This window comes from Cydia pomonella, chromosome 5, assembly GCF_033807575.1.
Source record: "Cydia pomonella isolate Wapato2018A chromosome 5, ilCydPomo1, whole genome shotgun sequence".
Classification (NCBI taxonomy): domain Eukaryota; kingdom Metazoa; phylum Arthropoda; class Insecta; order Lepidoptera; family Tortricidae; genus Cydia; species Cydia pomonella.
This window is the reverse complement of record NC_084707.1, coordinates 18,880,676-18,901,820: the sequence shown is the minus strand read 5'-3', so window position 1 is coordinate 18,901,820 and position 21,145 is coordinate 18,880,676. Positions and strand designations below refer to the sequence as shown.

General features: G+C 38.2%; 1 protein-coding gene across 9 annotated transcripts in view; it reads left to right on the top strand.

Moving 5' to 3' along the window:
- Window positions 1–3,850: 3,850 nt before the first annotated feature.
- Window positions 3,851–21,145, top strand: part of LOC133517977 (piezo-type mechanosensitive ion channel component) — a 78,525-nt gene continuing 61,230 nt past the window's right edge. For 3 of the 9 annotated variants that reach the window (XM_061851495.1, XM_061851493.1, XM_061851494.1), the window contains exons 1-2: window positions 3,852–4,158; window positions 5,088–5,162. In XM_061851495.1, the coding sequence (XP_061707479.1) occupies window positions 5,096–5,162 (67 nt within the window). In that variant the 5' untranslated portion in view covers window positions 3,852–4,158; window positions 5,088–5,095. Of the gene's footprint in view, window positions 4,159–5,087; window positions 5,163–21,145 lie in introns of all 9 variants that reach the window. The other 6 variants (XM_061851499.1, XM_061851498.1, XM_061851497.1 and 3 more) reach the window with 3 other exon arrangements.

The following is a 21,145-nucleotide window of genomic DNA, read 5'->3' as shown; positions in this document are numbered from 1 at the left end:
CTCACTTGGCGGTGGCGTGGCAAAACATAGCCGTTCTTCCTTTGTCATTTACCGCCGCTATCACGGTCTCTCTCCTACACGTGACAATTCGCTCGCCTTACTCTTCACGCGTTGTTCTTACGTAATTCATGACTAGTCGCTTAGTGATTACTGATTGGTGGTGCACATATGTTCGCTTTAGTGTCCAACCGAAACATATTTTTTTGCCGAAACCGAAAAGGCGAAGGTTCGGCTTTGGCTCTAGTTTCAGCGGAAACTTGTAGACTCGTTAAAATCGTTGAAGAAAATCTCATAAGACCGCTTTTATACATATATTAAGACTGAGTCAACCGTCTAGGGGTGCGTTCATTAGGGGAATTGTGTATTCTTAATTACTGTAACCATAAATCGGTATATTAATTTTGTTGTCCTAGTTGTTTCCCAACTTTTTGTCTTTGTCACATAGTTTAGTTTCACACAGTACTGAACTTACGAAATGGTACTTCGTACTAGCCAAGTACCATTTCGTAAGTTTCGGCTCAGCCAAAAGGTTTGCCGATATTTTGCCGAAACTGAAACTACTGCTGAAACATTATTTTTGACCGAAAATGGCCGAAACCGAACCTTCGGTCGGACATTAGTTCGCTTCCGGGATAACTGTGTGAATCATTTAACAACACATAGGGCTGGCGCTTACCTCTCCCAGCGTATATCCCTGGCAATACAGAACGGTAACGCAGCCAGCGTTATGGGATCTATGCCGCAGGCAGAGGCTTTAGAAGGGCAGTGGCGGATTAACCGAACAGCAGAAAAAGCATATGCTAAGGGCCCCCCGCCTAGGGGGGCCCCGCGCTCCGACCCTGACCATACGATTTCGGCATGCGGAACCGGCCAAGTTCAAGTAGAATTCGCACTCCGCGGATCCTGTACTATCACATTTTATTTACAATGTATCTTTTTCGTAAGTCAGTCTTTTTTATTGAACAATTATTATTATTTGTTATTATCCTGTCTATTTTTCTTTATAACGATACCAAATTTAAAGAACTTAGGCTTACGCAAAGACCAAGAGCAGAGTTTAGCATAAAACCGAACGTGCAGAGTGTCTCAAACCTTTTGTGCATGGCTAAGCTGCAAGGCTCGGAAACGAACAAAAGTAGATACTCTGTTAAAAAAACATATTAGTGAAAAGCAAGAAAGGATGATTTATTTATTATTTCAAATAACAAATTGCACCTTACAGCTAATGCCTAATGATGATCAGCTTTGATTTGAGCCCGTAGGAGGCCAACGGAGGACGCGCTCCTCTACGACTGGCCGGGCGCCCAAAATATGCCGAGTTGCTACAAAGCCGTGATACATATGATCTAATAATTGTCAAAATGTTATAAAAAGAAAACAGCGGGGCCCCTATGCAGGGCTTTGCATTTGCGTAGGCCGGATGTAAAGCCCTAAATAGGGCCCGATACCCAAAGCATCCCAGCAAGTCGCACTTTCGAGCAAGAACTAAGGCCGAGCAGCAGGCGAGCCGAGATCACATATTGGCAAGCCCAAACTCTGTTCTCCTACAATTCAGCCTTTGTATGGTGGCGCTAGAACGCTCCGGGCCTCCACCCTTATACGGAGCTCCGCCTACGGCCTTGTTCACACTATGGTATTGGTTTCATTCTAGGCTCTGCTTTCCTGCAGCTAGGCCTTCAGCTTCGCACGGGAACGCTACGAAATCGGGTGGTCCGGATATTCTAACTCGCTCGATCATTACTCACTAGCTCGTGGGGCTCAGCCTTCGGCCTTGTTTTTTTCCGAAAATAATAACTTTATAAAAAAAGGTTTTTGGAGACCGTTATTCGTTTTGAAAGACCTTATCAAACCATACGCCACACTGTAGGGTCAAAGCAAAATAAATCAAAGAAAAAAGAAATTGTATGGAAGTTACGCAAATTTTTTATAGTTTTTATTTTACCGTTCTGTCGCAATGCATGATTTATGTATCCATGCCAAATTACAGCTATCTAGCACTAACGATCACGGAGAAAACCCTCGGACAGACGGCCATGGCGAAACTATAAGAGTTTCTAGGTGACTACGAAACCCTAAAAAATACAATGCATAACATGTTAAAAACTAATCGAGAACGAGTGGAAAAAAATTAAGACATCGTAAAAATGTTGTGATGGTACTGAATCCTCGGGGTGCGAGTCCGACTCGCACTTAATCTTTTTTTTTAAACCAGGGGGCCCCGCGAGCTATTGTGCTAAGGGCCCCGCGCCTTCTTAATCCGCCCCTGTAGAAGGGGTATTCTTTTTATAACTTATTTGTTTATTAGTATATCTTTTTGTTTTAGTTTTATTTAATATTAGATAAATTTTTAAGTAGTTTTATTTTATGGCTAGTTTAGTTTTAATTTTACTAAGACTTGTAAACCGCGAAAATGTAGATTTTTGTTTCGTAATAATATTGATAAAAATATTTTTTTTTATTCAATATCACTTTAAAAAAATCCAATTTTCAAACAGACAATAAGTACTTACTGACTTCACCTTTAAGCGATCATGACATTTTCTCATTTATATTAAGTTTTGTTATATCTTATTTTGAGAAATAAAGATTCTTAAAATTGAAAAATTAAATTTCGGCTCCACACTTAAAAGCGATTTTGTATCGTAAAACTGTGAATAATCGTTACCACAACAGAATTTTTTCATTCACTATTGAAGGTTCTGATGTGCTTCTCTGGTGCGATACGCCCATGATCCCACTTCTGATGTCGGGAATAGTGGGCGTATCGTACTAGAGACAGCACATCAGAACTTTCAATAGTGGGTGACAAGGGCTTTCAATGAAACACTTACTTTACTAGACAAAACCGATTACAAATCAAAGCACACGTTACATTTCTTATTGTAAGCAAGCCAGTGGGCTTTACCCAGAAACCGCCAGTGACATCATCTTCTCCCATTCTCGTCTGGAGATTGATTGACAGCATAACTTCAATTATTCTTGATTTCAATTGTTTTAACAGCGTACTCTATGACGCCTTGGCGGAACTGCGTCGAACGCCACTCAGGTGTAATGTAACACCCTAGCTCGCTCTATTTGTCAAATATGGCGTAATGAAATGCCTCTTAAAAGCCATAGATGGCACGATTCAGTGGTTCTCCGACATATATATAAATCGCTTAAGCCGACAAAATTTTAGGGTAGCCTCCCTACACGAAAAGTGGTGATGTTTTTTTTTAAGTACGGAACCCTGTTTTTAAATATGTCGCCTTTTTCTACTGACGGAAATGGCTTCACCCACCTTCTCAGCGGAAACAGGCGGCAAATTTAAAAAATGTAGGGGCTAAGGGTTTGATTCCCATAGAAATTTTGAATTTCACGCCTTTATATTCTGATAAAGTGGGTGTTTTTGGGTGTATATAGTATTGCCCGGGAGTGTCTCATTTCAAAGACAGACAGAGAGAATCATACTATTTTTGTCTTACGCTAACACTAGCATCCAGAGAGATGAGTATTCTATAATTTGCCCGGTTCTTACTGATTGTAGAGTCTGTGCGGAAAGAGTAGAGTCAGAATTTATTAGATCCCATAAATTCCACGAGTCTTCTCTTTCCGCCCAGCAGGGATCGGAACCGGTTTTTTGCAAAAACATCGAAATAACCATATATTTCGGTTTATTTTATACTCTAAATGGAGGACTCAGTTGTGTTTTCATATAACGACTTCGTATTATTAGATTGCCTAATTAGAAATGAAGTAATTAACAAAGAACGAAAAAATACCGTTTCGTTCCCATACAAAAAATACCGGTTTCCGATCCCTGCCGCCCAGACTCTATCTTTCTGTAACCCGAATGTCATTGTATACATTTTAGTAGATAAAAAAAATCTGGCAATAATAGGTTTGACATCTAGTGTCACTGTCAGTCATGTCAAAACTTCAAACTTCAAAATCAAAAGCAAGCAAGAGTGTCATCTCGGGCGTGGATTGGATAGTGCGTTGGTCGGTGGTGTTGTTATTCAAAAATGTAGTTATGTAGTAAAATGTGCGGAAATTATTCAAATTATGCTAATTTCTCTTATCAAAGACTTCCATATTATAACTTTAAGTTTAAAGTGGTTGTGTGCTGCTGAAGTGACATAATTATTTGTTTACTTTAATCAGGATTTTTAGTTTAAGGTATGTTTTTGAAGATCTGATTTTTCTTATCGCTTAATGAATTAAACCTTGTAACAATTTATTTGGGCACCTATTTCCAATGTTTTTGGGTTTATTTCTATAATGAGTTTAATTAGATGCCTTGTTTATAAACCTGCGTTGTTCATTTGAAGATGAATTATTTTTGTAAGTCTCTCTTTCATGCTTCATCGGGAACAGCTGTGTTTTTAAGGGTTTCAAACATGTTGTTGATTGTTGAATATCATGCTGTTTGGATGTTGTGATATTATTGAGTTTTTAATAATAATTCTCTTTTTCATTTTTAGTACAAAGGTAAAGTAAAATAGGTTTAGGAATCTAATATGAATTTAAATCCTTAAATTGTTTTATCCCTTAATTTTTTTGACAAAGCATATATTTTAAGTACAAACTTATATTTATTTGCACTCATAGCCTTATTCAAAATTGGGTGTGACTAAGAGATGGACTGCTCTATTAATATGTATCTGCCATCATTCTTGTTACTAATGTTTTACATAATAAATAGTGTAGCTTATCCAGCATAATAATAAATATAAAACAACCAGTCTGGCCTTGTGGGTAGTGACCCTGCCTATGAAGCCGATGGTTCCGGGTTCAAATTCTGGTAAGGGCATTTATTTGTGTGATGAGCATGGATATTTGTTCCTGAGTCATGGGTGTTTTCTATGTATTTAAGTATTTATAAATATTTATATATTATATATATCGTCGTCTAAATACCCTCAACACAAGCCTTATTGTGATGACTGTGGGACTTAGTCAATTTGTGTAATAATGTCCTATAATATTTATTTATTATAAAAGTAATTCATTCATCTAAGTTATAAGATTGTGTCATTGATTTTATTTATTAAATTATTGCCTGCTTCTAACATGAGACAGTTTCAAGTGTAACTTTTTTTTTACAGTTAACAACATGCCCAAAATTCATGTACCAGCTACTCTTCTGGTCCGAGTAGTGCTGCCAAGTGCACTGCTAGTCAGTAAGTGAATTTTACTACTAATTATTCATAGTTATAAGGCCAATGTGGGAAGATATTTTTTTGTTGGGAAGACCAACAGAGAGAGATAGAGAGAGAGCAAGAATACTACCAAGTTAGAAGCAATGAAAGAGCTTGTAGATGGTTATACCTTAATGATGGTCTTCCCTACATTGCCCCTAGTATCAAACCCAAGAAACAATCCACTTTCCTCAGTGTATCTCTTGTAAGATTTCTCTCCTGTTAAGAAATTCATGTGCAAGTATTTTGCAAACAGCACCATAATCAACAGTCTAAAAAAGTTCAACAACACATAAAAAACAACTCATCTACACCACCCATCTTCCAAAACATCTTAACATTCATTACCATCATCACCTTTCATAATAACACAACATGATCCCAGTGCCACATAATCCATTAGAGATATAAAACATCCCACAGCCCTTACGGATCCAACCACCATTTTAATAGAAAATAAAAAAATACTTACAGTGTCATTTTTATTAGAACTCATTAATAAGATGGTAATTCCTATTAATTTTTGTTTTATCTACTCAGTGGGGGATTTGCAGCCTTGGCTGCCCTAGTCCCCAGGCTCCTTATTAAGTACTAGCTGGCCCAGGCCTACTCCAGCCTTAGGGCAAATCCGCCACTGTATCTACTATAGACCTATGATATGTGTCTTGATTAAATACAATACAGTAGGTGTTTCAAAAATGAAAATATCTCACCTGGATTTGGACCTATAAGCTTTCATTTATCAACACAACATAATGCTTGTATTCCTTTAACCTCTTAGACTCCATACCATATTCATAAAACCATGGGGTAAAGCCCAACCAGAAATATATGATCATTGTCAAGAGGGCGCTGTTATTCTCATGTATGGGGTGACAGTTCAGTTCAGTATGAAAAATTTTGTTCCAATGAAATTCCGCAATATGGCACGTGATCATATACTACTGGTCAGGCTTTGATAAAGACGCCTAAACTCAGCAGATGGTGAATAGGTACAGCCTTATGAGTGATGTGATGGTAATGGATGGATTCAAACTCCAAACCTTCATGCAATATTGCAAGTATCACACTGCAATGCTATTTTTATAGCACTGACGATATACTCATTATATATCATTATTATCATTGGACAAGAATATTTAAATAGTAAACAAGTGAATACTGGAAGCACTAAAATTTCACAAGCACCAAACTTGTTTATTAGTTGTCTTAGGCGGTCTTAACATTGGATGGTTATCCGCGCACGCCAGACCAGTGTGCGAGCGGGACAATATGTGCAAAGCGCTGTTTCGCTCACACACTGGAGCGACGTACGAATCCACATTAGTGTAAAAACTGCGTTTGTACTCTTACTGTCCTAAATGCTTGAATTTGTCAGTCATTACTTTTATTTCACTGTGCCACATTTAATGACCTGACCTTTGAAACTGGCCGGCACTAAATTGGTACCGCCGTAAGTGCGAATTAACTGTCACCTATTAATTTAATGTCGCGGGTATCAACGCGCTGCGGTGACGCAACCAGGTAAATTTTTCGTACATTCTTTTAAATACAGGAATGCACGCCACCTGTAATATTATGTTCGTAATCAATTTCCGCCCTAAGGTCTGTTAGCCGGCGCGGGTGCAAAGAACGGGCGGTCTCCTGCGGGTGCCCATGTAGATAAAATTCGTCGCAAGCGTCCGCGCCAGTTAGCGTTGCTCATACTATTTTTCGTTAACCCACTCACCCGCTCCGTGCAACCGCGCCAGCTAGCGGACGCCCTAAAATCAGATACTCATGGTTCCGCTTGCATCGTACCGATCTGCTAGTGTGCTAGTGACATAGTAATACCTAGCTTCTCATTATAGCAATTTAGATAACCGCCTTGCTCTAAAAGGACTGCAAGCAGGACCGAGAGGAGCGAAATAAATGAGGCCAAAGTATATACTCGACTCGGGCAAAGTACGATAACTTTTCGACACAACCCCAACTAACTTATGGAAGTAGGTACATATGATAACTTTACGATATTACCCGCTTAAACGATTGGTTGGTGGCCGTTATCGCGGCCGTCGGTGTACTAATACGTACTGTGCAAATTTCAAGATTTTACCCCACCAAACTTAGCGCGGGGCGGGGGTTGGTTATTAATTTCAGTTGACCGAGAAAACTCTCGACTCAAGGAACGTGGTAAGGACATTGACATAAATCTAAGGACGGGCCTTACAGGCACTAGAATGGTGCTAGTTCAGTGGTGTCACTGACGAATTCGAGACAATCGTGCAGTCTAATGCAACTAGTTACGACTAATCGCGCGATGCGAACTCATCAACCAATCGCGTTGTGGCGTTAGACTACAAGATTGGCTCGAATTCGTGTGTGTGACACCGCTGTACTGGCCCCATTCTTATTACCCGTAGGGGTCGTCCTTAGATATAGAGGTATGTCAATGGGTAAGGACCTTTGATTTCACGAAACAGAATGGACTTTCCATGTCGCAGTCCCGCGGGGTTATTATTACGAAGCAGTCTCCATTACCTATCCTCACATAAAACTTACCCTCACGTTGCGCTAGGCGCGGTTGAAGTGATAAGTCGGAAGCGTGAGCTCAGCTCGTTTTTTGCAAATAAAAACAGATCTGGCATTGAGACAACTAATGCGATGTCTGCGGAGGCGGAACCTACGCTCGCTGTGAGAAAGCAATAGTCTAGGTCATTTGCCTTTTCTTTTGATGATTAAGGCAAAAATAGAGCATTTGTCACTATAATACATGTAACTAATGTAACTAAGTAACAAGCAATCAGTTTCGCGAGTTTCCAGGAATCGCTTAAAATACTGGTTAGGTAGCTGTAATATTTTTATCTCAACGACGGCGGAACCGGCTGGCAGCCGCGAACTAAGTTGTTATGCATGCTGTCAAAACTCGCTATTACATCACCCACTTTTAATTTTTTTGCAATTTAACCATCACGATCTTGGTTTTTATGTTGTGAATTCATTACTATTCCATCCTCGACGTAGTCGGTGTCATTAATCACATACTTATTCACCGGTCTACTCAATGTCGTACCTGTTAACATTAATCGTCATAAGGAGGAATCATCAATACAGAATAATTAATGAAAATCAAATGTCTACTGCCCAGTAAAGGAAAATTAGGAACTATAAGAACTATATAACCTATGCCAAATTGCAGCTTTCTAGCACTCACAGTCACAAAGCCGCGGACGGACAGACAGACGGACACACTGAGTTATTATACGAAGTAATAATCGTTCAATGAACCGACATGGCATGGCGAAACAATAAGGGTTCCTACGTTCCTAGTTCCGTCCTTTCCGTCCCTAAAAACGGGATCCTGCAGAAAACCTTAACAACTGGACGTCAGTGACAAAAGAGCTCTAAGAGATCATCCATTAGCTTTAGATCGTAATACCAAGACGAAGACGAGGTATTTACTTAGGTGTGCATAAATACAGCAAGTACTTACTTAAAAATATAAAATAGAAATAACGTGGCCTGCAATCCGGTATGGATATCATCTTTTATGATCTAGCTGATAACTTCGCTTACCTATTTATTTATTAGTCCAGATTACATTATGCATGCATGTGCAATTGGCACATGCAGGGTGTCATGTAAATAATGTGCTCATATTATAATATTTTACCGAAATATTATTAACTAACTGTAAAAATAAATGTTGCAAAGGTATGTAATAAATGTTATCATGAATATTTATTAGTTTTGGGACTAGGCAGTAGTTAGACGTAAAAATTTACAGCCTAAGTTAGTAGCTGACATGAAATTCACATTGGGGCTAAAATAAATAACGTAGTCTTCTAGGCATTAAAGATAAAGATAGTTTATTATTCAAGTGGCATATTACAATACAATGCGCTTATGAACGTCAAATAAAGCTACACCGGCTCTAACCCTACACCTCTGACCCGAGAAGATTTAGATGCTACTACCTATTGCTCTTAAGGGCTCTCACGGTTCCATTAATAGCTTCGATCAATCTGATGAAAATCCTGCACGATTCGCTTCGAAATTGCCAGCCATACACGGAGCAATTGGTCGTTGCACTCGTTGCGATCGGTCCGCGATCGAGGGATGCAGGCGATGCAGCGCGCATACACGGAGCAATTAGTCGTTACGATCGATGCGCAATTGAGGGATGCAATGCGTGCGGCGCCTGCATCTAGAATGAGGTAAAAATCAAATCGTTGATCGCAAAGAGCCATACAATGTCCGTTTATCGTTACGATATTCATGATTGCATGGGTTTTGATTACGATTTCCGATATCTTCTTTGATTAAGTAAATCGTTAACGATATTAACAATCCGTAATTTTGAGAGAGTGAGCCCCCTTAACAAAGTAAACAACGTAAGTATTTAAACATTTCTTTTGAGCACATAGATTTCGCGGACATATCACCTAACTCAGGGGTTCCCAATCTTTTTCAACCTGCGGCGCAGTTACAAGTGTAGTATTTTGCAACGGCGCCCTTGTAAATTTAAAATCACGAAAAAGAGTGAAACGACGCTATATTACGAGGGTTGCTACTTATATATCCGGAAACAAAAAAAAACAAACAAAACGTACACGGCTGAAAATGGTTTTATTGTTTTTCAAAGTATTCCCCTTGATGATCTATGCACTTTTGCATTCGTGTGAACCAATTTTTGAAGCACTTCTGCCACTCCGCCTGAGGTACCTCCATAACGTGTTGTTTGAATGCGTCGACAGCATCTTCAGCGGTCGAAAATCGTTGACCGCGTAATTTATTTTTTATATTGGGAAATAAATAAAAATCATTGGGTGCCAAGTCAGGGCTGTACGGCGGATGACCCGTTAATTCCACATTTTGACCTTCCAAAAATAGAGTTGTTTCGCGTGACGTATGACAGCTGGCATTGTCATGATGAAGAATGATTCTTCGTCGCTGGTTAGTTTTACGAATTTGTTCAAATACTTCCGGTAAGCAAATGGTCGTGTACCAATCTGAATTAACCGTTTTACGGTTTTCTAGTGGCACTGTAGCTACATGGCCATTAATACCGAAGAAGCAGGCCACTATTTGTTTCAATGTACTTTTTGCACGAGTAACTTTCGTAGGGTTCGGCTCATTTTGAAACACCCATACCGTTGATTGTTGCTTCGTTTCATCGTATGCATAGATCCAGGATTCGTCACCTGTATAGATGTTATAAACGGCCTTTGAGTCACCACGGTTATATTTTTTTAACATTTTATTGCACCATTCGACGCGAGCATCTTTTTGCTCCTTAGTTAAGTTATGCGGTATTCAACGCGAACAAATATTTTTTACAGCTAAATGATCATGTAATATGCTATTAATGCTAGTCATAGAAATACCCAGAGTCTCCTCTATCTCGCGGTACGTAACATGTCGGTCGTCCATTATAAGTTTTCGCACAGCCTCAATATTTTGTGGTACAACGACCGATTTCGGGCGACCTGCCTTAACTTCGTCCGTAAGCATACTACGTCCACGATTGAACTCACTAAACCAGTGATACACAGTAGTTTTAGATGGAGCTTCATCACCAAAAGTTGAAGATAGTTGATCTATGTACTGTTGTTGCGTTAAACCACGCCGATAATCATAATAAATCATAGCACGAATATTTTCACGAGTGAGTTCCATTTTTGCAGCGAGATGACATTTAAAACCCGTCAAAAACAAAACGCTAGCATTAATAAGAAAGAAAAATATACCGGCCAGTACTTAAATAGTTCAAATTTTACCATGGAGGTCAAATATACTATTTAAGAAGATTGTAATCCCGGTTTCCGGATATATAAATAGCAGCCCTCGTATTTACCGATGCGAGCGCTCAAATAGGTACCCGCGAATATTTGTGGTTTCGGATAATGATAGAACTCGCGGCGCCCCTCTTTACTTTCTACGGCGCACCAGGGCGCCGCGGCGCACACTTTGGGAACCCCTGACCTAACTAACAAAATTGAATACCTACATACTCGTAATTATTTGTTTATTAAATTACCTACTCGTACTCGTAATACTATGCTCTGACTATTATAAATTATTTAAACTTGGCGTAGACCTCATGCTACAGTATAGGTAGGTAATTATATTCGGCAGAGACAATTATATTAGGCCAGATTTCTAGATGAAGTTACAGAACATTGTAATGTACTTAATAAATTTTTGTAAAAGTGCCAAGTCCTACAAAATATATGAATTACGTATATTAGCAACTAGTTTATACTTAGCTAATAAATCTAATATTTGTAAGAGCGACAAAAGCTCAGCAAGTAATTTATACATGTTATTGATTAAATTTACGCATCATTTATCATCATACGGAACATACGTATTGACTAGTTACATGGCGTGAAAAAACAATATACAACGTTTGAAAAACTTACAACTTCCTCCTTCTTAGGAGTACCTAGGTTATAGATCGGTAGAATCACAACACTAACATAATCTTGTTAAGTGTAGTCCGTTAGAGTAATACATGTTTGTGCACGCGTCGCATTGCGGAGAGATCCTCTGGGCGCGCCTGGTTTTGAGGCTCGGCAGTACTTTCCCCGGTGACCGACTTCAGTGGCCTTGCCCGCGAGCCCTTCCAAATCACAAAATTTGCAAGCCATTTACAACACGCAACCAACGCTACCCCAAGCGCTTTGATTTCAACCGAAATGTGTAATTCGTAGTGCGTATACTGCGTACAGTCAGCAATCGAAATAAAGTTAATAATGCTTCGTTCATTGCATTATCTTTTCTCTTCTCACGGATATGGGCATTTACGGTAGTTATTTAGTGGGTTATTCGAGTGGTACCATATAATTTTTATTAAGCCAAACGTTTAGATATATTTGCTGATTTAAAACACAAAAAGTTTATCGCCTCGAGTGTGCTGTGTATAAAACATATGCTAATTCCTAACAAATATTTAAGTGGTAGAGTAACAAATTTATTATTTACATAAAGATATAAAGAGAGCTTGGGCTCCAAATTGTACCATGAATACCACCGATTTTTGAAGTGAAAACTTCTTTAGCGGCGCTATGCACTTTTTGTGATGGGGAAAAAATGTTAAACTCCTGACAGGTCACGAGGTCACGTGACCAACAGATTCGTCAGATTGAAAATTCGTAAGACGGATACGTGACCTGATAGAAAAACTGTTACAATGTCTTTGAAGCCAGTAGACCGCCGCGCGGTAGAACGAGAGGGGGATACTTCCTCTCCTACGCCGCGCCGGGTACAACGGGTTGCACTCCGGGAGTGCCGGCAGAAGTGAAAACTTGAATATTGTATTTTACCACATAAATTATAGTACTTTTATACTGATAATTAAAGCAACTCGTGCAAAATTATTCCCTAACCATTCCAAAATATCAAAAATGCACAACGTTAATATTCAAGTTTTCACTACTGCCGGCACTCCCAGAGTGCTACCCTTTTTTTTCATGTCATTGATATTACGAGTTAGTAAATAAGCAGTATTAGCACCTAAACCAACAAAGTGCGACTTTAAGGGAACTGAACATGAATTGTTGGATGACTCATACCTAAAAGGCTATACCTACATGAAACTGAACTTATGTAGAGTCCAGTGTTGTGAAATCTGAGTCACGCCTTCAGCGTAATGAGAATAGCATTCAACCATAGCGATATCCACACGGAATTCACGTGACCTTTCCTGGTTTTGTTCGGCTACGGCTGTAGATCATGAAAACGAGTAGGTCAAATGAGTGCCATACTCGTAAAGGAAAATCCTGCGTGACCTGATTCACCTGATTCACCTGATTCCCCACGTGTCCCATAAATCCGACGATTTAGAACACATCCACCTGCCCGGCCCTGTGTTTATTCCTGCGCCAGCCATAGCTAACATTCACGGATTTATTAGTGAAGTTTACTCGAATAAACGTTTACAGAAATGTAATAACCCATGGGTGTGGTATAGTCGGGTGGTTTAGGTGCACGGTTCTATGGAGGTTGAGCGATCAGTTCATTTCTTCTCATACCAATGAGTCTGGTTTGCCAGACTATACCTACTCAATGAGTAGGTATAGTCTGGCAAACCAATATTGGCAGCCTTGGCGCAACTGCGCATCAGCGACGCCATTTTCCATAGCGCTGACTGAACGCCGACACTCAAAAGACGCTTGTGTGGGGTGGCCCTAAATGGTAGGCGCTTTTAAGCCGAGTTATCCTTAAGGATACAAGTGGGAAAGGAAACTTTTAAGAAAAATCATGCTTTGCAACTAAGGGATAGGCAGAGAGCACTCATTTGCATTTGCTGAAATCCTGGCTCCCAACTTTTTGAATTTACTATAATAAGATTTTTCATAACATACCGTTCGGTTTGGTACGGTCAAGGAATTTAATTTCAGTACCATTTTGTACCTTGTCATAGCGACAATAGTATGATTTCCCTAGCGAATTTCATATTGATTGTCACTATGACAAAGTACGAAATGGTACTGAAATTAAATTCTTTGACTGTACCTACCGTAAACTTCCTCAACATTGTTATTAATTATTTATTATTCTTATTATATTTGGATTTGATTTGATTTTAATGTACTAACTAACCCCTAGCTATAACGATGGTACTAACAATGTTTTATGGAATTTTTATGGTTCTGAAATAAATTTTTTTTTTTTTTTTTTTATTGTTGCAATGGACGCCTTTAATTAGTCCGTTATTAGGAATAAGATATGGATACAAGAAACAGTAGAGAATCACGATAATTCAAGCAAAGCAATTTTTAGCAGTCTACGGTACCCTAGTGAACGTTTATGTAACAGAATTATATTAATTGCTCTTAGCCATCCACTTCGGACCGATATTTTTCTATTTTAGTTTAACGACGCCGGTTTGTTTATAAAAACGTAATAGCCCTGTGTTCGCTTGAAGGTCGACGGGCTACTTATTATTTAATGTACATTTGGGAAGTGCTCAGATTATCAAGTTAGTGTTTAGCTTCGGCTCCCCATTTCCGCGCTCTCTCTGATCCATAAGCAATCCATAGGTTTAATGGTTATAGATATCTTTGATTATTAATATAAAAGTTGGTGGATATAAACATGATGATGCCATTATTTCCAAAAAAATATCAATATAGCTTTGTATTTCATTAGCTTTCAATGATATCATAGTTTATTGCATGTACGTAGAGTCGTCATAACAAAGCAGATATGTGCGGTTCGGCGGTGGCGGGCGTCGGCCGCGAGCAAGTCTTGTATCATCACCTTCGTACTGCATGCCGCATGCGATCACGTATTTTAAGCATCTAGTATAACTATGACATCCAGATCCGTAACGACCATGAGTTATCGGAGATCAATCTTCTACTGGTTTTGATAAAGCGGCGCTCGCTCGCAGTTACAGTGATATAGGAACAACAGCAGAGTAAACTTCTAATCGTAACGCGGCCAGTCGCCGACCTCGCCTCACCTCTGCTCTGTACGTCTACACTATGGGATGCAATTAGGGAAAATGTGACACGAACTAGAATGACCCTTATCGAGTTAGAGCTATTAGCTGTAAAATATGGATGGTACAGCTTTGTGTATAGAGGTGATGTTTGCCCAACTAATGGGCCGCACCCCTTTCACCAAATGCCTTCAATTAAACCTTTTGTGTCTTGGTGTAGACGCTGTACTGCTTGTCCAAAATACAGAGGCTTTTTGTCTGATTTTTTTTGAGGATTCATGAAGTCCAAAAAAATTGTAGATTGTGTCACAAATGGCACAATGGAGCAAAATGACATATTTACGGCGCACGCGTGCATTGAACCCTGAACAAAGCGAAGGATTCTAAAATCTCGAGCGTAGTGAGGAATTCATGTGTTAAGTTGGAAATAATTTTGCTTCTAAGTACTGCCTTTCACATCACATATGAGGAAACGATTCTATTTCAAAATATTATCTAAGCTTGATAAATTGTATGCAAAAATACAAAAAAGCGGCCAAGTGCGAGTCGGACTCGCCCAAGAAGGGTTCCTTTATGACGTATTAAAAAAAACTACTTAAACTACTAGATCTCGTTCAACATTTTACCACTGGACACACATTTTACCACTTTGGTAGTGTCTCTCGCGCAAATTATTCACTTTAGAAAAAAATTATATTAGGAACCTAAATATCATTTTTGAAGACCTATCCATAGATACCCGACACGTATGGGTTTGACGAAAAAAATTTTTTTTTTAATTTTATGACGTATTAAAAAAAAACTACTCACTAGATCTCGTTCAAACCAATTTTCGTTAGAAGTTTGCATCGTAATGTATATCATATATTTTTTTTAGATTTTTCATTCTGTTATTTTAGAAGTTACAGGGGGGGGACACACTTTTTTTCACTTTGGGAGGTTCTCTCGCGCAAACTATTCAGTTTAGAAAAAAATGATATTAGAAACCTTAATATCATTTTTGAAGACCTATCCATAGATACCCCACATGTATGGGTATGTTGAAAAAAAAATTTTTTTTTAATTTCATGACGTATTAAAAAAAAACTGCTTACTAGATCTCGTTCAAACCAATTTTCGGTGGAAGTTTACATGGCAATGTATATCATATATTTTTTTTAGATTTTTCATTCTGTTATTTTAGAAGTTACGGGGGGGACGGGACACACATTTTACCACTTTGGAAGTGTCTCTCGCGCAAACTATTCATTTTAGAAAAAAATGATATTAGAAACCTCAATATCATTTTTGAAGACCTATCCATAGATACCCCACACGTATGGGTTTGATGAAAAAAGTTTTTTTGAGTTTCAGTTCTAAGTATGGGGAACCCCCAAAATTTATTGTTTTTTTTTCTATTTTTGTGTGAAAATCTTAATGCGGTTCATAGAATACATCCACTTACTAAGTTTGAACAGTACAGCTCTTATAGTTTCGGAAAAAAGTGGCTGTGACAGAATCGGACAGACAGACGGACATGACGAATCTATAAGGGTTCCGTTTTTTGCCATTTGGCTACGGAACCCTAAAAAGTACTGTCCTAGAACAGAAAAGTGCTAGTTTGACCCCTCCTAGCAGGGAAGAAAAGTGTCACTTTGATCCCTCGTAGCAAGGAAGGAAAAGCCCTTTTCCGAGTAGGTTTGTCACGGCTAATGGGAGCCTGGGGTCCGCTTGGCAACTAATCCCAAGAATTGGCTCTGAGTTCTTAGGATCAGCCACTGAGTCTTCAATCTCACGGTTCTTAAGGACTGTCCAGCTTCCATCCGGTGTTAGTTATTACAAGAGTCAATATAATATGGATAGAAGGAAAATGGGGATTACATCTGTATGGAGATTTGGAGAAGCGGTCGTCCACTATCGTCTTAACTCCAAAATAAATTTACATAACTACATATAACTTTGGCCCATAAAAGTCAAGTAGCCGGCAACTGCTGCAGTGCAGCATATTTTCAGATTACTATTATAAAATCTTGAAGAAAGCTATTTCCTAAATAATAAGAATCGCGTGCGTAAAACGAATCGCAAATCCGAGAAATCCGAATATAAGTTTGTATAATTTTAATAATTACGAAGGTATATTACACATTTGTACTTTAAATATAAAATAAGTGCTTTTTTCATTTTTGTTTCATGAGAGAGCAAACTGCTGAAATTGTTTACAGTACATATGGTGCTACTTTACCGCACTAGTGCGAAAATTAGCATATTACGTTACTGTGTCGAACATTTAAAGGGCCATATGTACTGTAAAACGTTGTACGATGTGCGAATAGGTAAATTAACACGAGTTGCGAATTACCTATTTGCACACCGTGAATCGTACGTTTTACAGTACATATATATGGCTCTTTAAAGTTTTGACATATGCACGAAAAGTGCTCATTCCCGCACGCGTGCGGGAAAGTAGCACCATATGTACTGTAAAAAAAAATTTTTCGTGTTCAGCCTTTTCCGTCAGTTGTTCTATTTTAGTACCACTTACTCCAACCAGTGGGAATTGTAAGAGTTCAGATGCGATCTCCTCGATCTGCCTCTGAAATAGAAACGGGTCGAGATTATAATAGTTCATATACATTAGGATATTCGCGAACACTCCCTCGCGAAGTAATCGTTACGCTCACGCACCGCTGCCTATCCCCATATAATCCACCACTTAATTACACCACACGTTCCCACTTAACTATATTAAAACACACAATCTATTCCGGGAAAAACAATGAAATCTTTATCAAATGTCACAATTAAGCAGCGTTGAATTCCAATTAGGTTAACACGTTTTGCTTCGATTTATTACTTTTACAGGCGATGCGGGCGCGGGTTCGAGGAAAGTTAATCATCAGTAGATGGTGCGCGAACTGTACCTTACCTGTCTTATCTTCACCTACCTAGACTATTTGTAGACACTTGTAGCTTGGCAGGAGGCACATGATGCTTTAAGCGTGTATTGTAAAATATTCATTGTTTCATTATTTGTTTAATTTAGGACAAGGTTATGTGTATGTAGTGCGTGTTTTTAAACAGTTGCTTAAAGATGTGCTTTGCGCGGTAACTTCTCTGTTATAAAAATGTTAATGATCTGCGAAATGCGCAGAAAAGATAATGTTACATTACAAGCTGAAGCCGGAAAGTAATTCTGCCTAAAAAACCTCTACTGGCAAAAAATCTAGGCACCACGTGCAAATCTCGTCAATAGAGACGGTGTATCATTATAAAACACGGTCCATTGGTGCAAATTCAAATTCACCATACAGTTCTGTGGTATGTGTATTCAGTATATCATTAGTATGTTCGGCTGTCAGCAGTGGCCGTTTCAACTCATTCGGCGCGTTACCTTATCGGAGTGATTCACAAGGTCACAGTTTAACCGGCCAGCGGTAGCGGCAACCTACATAATGATCTCATCGATATCTGTCGAATTTGTTAATTCTTTAACTGTATCATCGAATTTTAACTTTAAAATATGTAGAGAGTATCTTAATGTTTGCCATCCATTAGCTTAGATTGGTATTGTGTATTATAATTATGTTGAGATCTTAATCCATTATAGGTAGAGTCCGTCTATGCTAAGTTAGCACGCCACTGGCTAGTTCAAGTTTATGGTGCTCTCATACATTGTCATTGTCACTGCTCAGTCGGTACAAACTGCAAACATAGCGTACAGTAGATGAATTCTTAAGGTCTGAAAATATATGGGGGACTTAGAGATAATTTTGTTCTATAGGTCCATAACTGATGTCGCATTTCTTCTTTAGCAAAATAAGACCGTTTTCATTGCCTCTATTGCTTATATGTTCAGAAATAGGGAAAATCATTATTTATATAGGTAAACTTCAATTCGAAACATGCATATTCGAGCTGTCTGGCCTGTCTGCGCAGCTATGATGTAATGTATAATACAAAAGGTGACGAGGAAAGAACCCATACGGATCTCTATAATAAATAAATCTCTATAATTCTTGCTTATTTTTTGAATACACTTTTAAATTAAGGAATGTTACACAAGTTGTAGAACAGGACTGAAGAGGTCATGTCTATAAAATAACATAAAGTTACACATTTCTACTATTTAGGTAATAATATTAGGTAAATTCCGATCATTTTCATTAATTTTATACAAATGTCCAGTGAGTCGGCATACCAAGAGCATTATGATTACGAAGTGGCCTTAGTGCGAATGAGTAACAAAATGAGTAGCATCATAATACCTATGTCCGATTCATGTGGCTATACCTATACCTAGTACACCTACTAACCTAAAGAGAGCCCAAATAAACGTTAAGAATGGTTCCCGCTTTCGAGATTCCAGTGTATTTATAGGTAACCCATATCTGTGTCAGCGACTGCGCCCGGTTTTTTAGTCATATCATAACATACCTAAGGGGACGTCAGATCTGACCGAGCATTTCCTTGTACAATTACATCATCGGCCGTCATTAGCGGGTATCCTGTCACAGAAAAATGTTAAACTCGAAAATTAGGTACGGTACATTTTTATTATTCAGTGGGTAGAGTGGCCCATTTGAATAAACGTCAATTACGACTACTTCCTACTTACCTAAGTTTGGGATAAACTCTTGGTAGTTAGAAGTGTCTCTTATTCCTTAAAGTAGCAAATAGGTATGACATGTTATCATTATCGTGGAATGATGGATCGTTGTTTGTAGTAGCCGCTCCAATTTTCATCATAAGATCATAACATTAATTTGTTGAAACGCTCAAGCGTGTGATCCTATGTACTCTGTTAAACATGAAACCTAGTACCATGTGACTAAAGCAGTTATCAGGATACTACGAGTATGTATACTAGGCTATAGCAAAGAGAATTTGAAATAGGGGTGGATTGCCAAAGAAAATTTTGTAGCCAAAGTAAATTTACTGCCTTCTTTAGACACATGATTAAAACTTTTGACTTTGAACCTTATTATTTCACTGATATGTGTTAAATATCAAAAAGTGGCGCCATCTTACCGGGCACAACCCAAAGGTTGTGGCTAGTGATGGGCTGCGGAAACATTCCCGCTACCAGTAAGTTTCCATTTGGGAATGTTACTAGTAAGCTACCAATGTTACCGGTAACATTCCCAAAAGATGGTAAGATACGAAACTCATGATTTATATGAGATAAAAAAGGTTCTGAAGTATTTTCTTAGTCAAATAAGTCATGTACAGTCACGGACTTTAATCGTTAAGCCATTTAGGGTTTACTTTACATTGGAGATGTCATAGCGTTAGTATTTACAACCAATTTGCTTGAATTTCAAAGTGTGCCTCCGCTACGCTAACGCCTGCTTTCTTGTGAATTTCGATTTCAATTTTAATAGCCGCATGGGAATACCTCGGTTTGTGGATTAGCCGGGTCGCTTCTGTGCCGGTATTTAAAAAAAATCTTCTAGCCTACGATGCTCTCTAAATATTTTAATATTATTTGATTCACATTTGACATGGAGAATTTGAACATACGATTTTTTGCAGTTAATACTTGCCTGTGCAGTGTGCATTATGATTGCACAGCTAACTTACAATGTTCCAAATGAATTCGGTCCATTGAGTAAAATATTTGACTACTAGGGAACAAATATGTAGCAGTAACAAGTTTTGACATGTAAAATACTATGTTTTATGAATAAAAATCTGAATCTGTAGTAGTGAGCTGTACAACAATTGTTTTAAATTAGCAGATTAAAAGATGTATAAGAATGAGTGTCCGCTTAGTGAATTGAATAGGCCTTATTGAAGTTTGGTTGATTGTGATCTCTTAAGATTAAACTCATAATACATTTTATTTACTTAACGTTTTTTTACTAAACTTGTTTTATTTTGTACCATCTACGCGAATTATAGATATTTTGTTGTTCGAACGCCTAAAAAGAAAGGTCTAACGGTCCATTGACATTTTACTCCGCAATTTTAATACGTCTATAAAAGTTTCGGTTTCGGCCGAAACTAGAACCAAAACCGAACTTTCGGATTCGGCAAAAAACATGTTTCGGTCGGACACTAGTATATATGTACTTTAGTTTTTAAATAAAAAAATGTATAAAGCTCATTTTATTTTAAACAATTTAATTGATATTTTATTATAAAACTGTGAGCATTATTATACAAAATGTTGATTGTAACTATACTGATTTATACGCATATTTTATTTTATTTTATACAGTTAAGCCTTATTTTGATAAATACTTCCAGATAATATTGTTCCCAGTAACTTTGGAGAAATACCCGGTAAATAGTATTGGGAATATTACAGGTAACATTGGGAATTTACTCTATCAGAGAATCCTTGACTGTTATGACTGTAGATAATTGCATTATTATTTATTTAAGTATTTAACACGAAAAAAACGTAAACATTCTAATTATTTTTTCAAAGTTACTCAATCTTACCGCTCGCGGGTAATATTACTAGTTGTGGCACCATCGCTCGAAACGATGCCACCATACCTTTAACTTTGATCTATTAGATGGCTTATTTTTTGATATTTAACAAATTAAA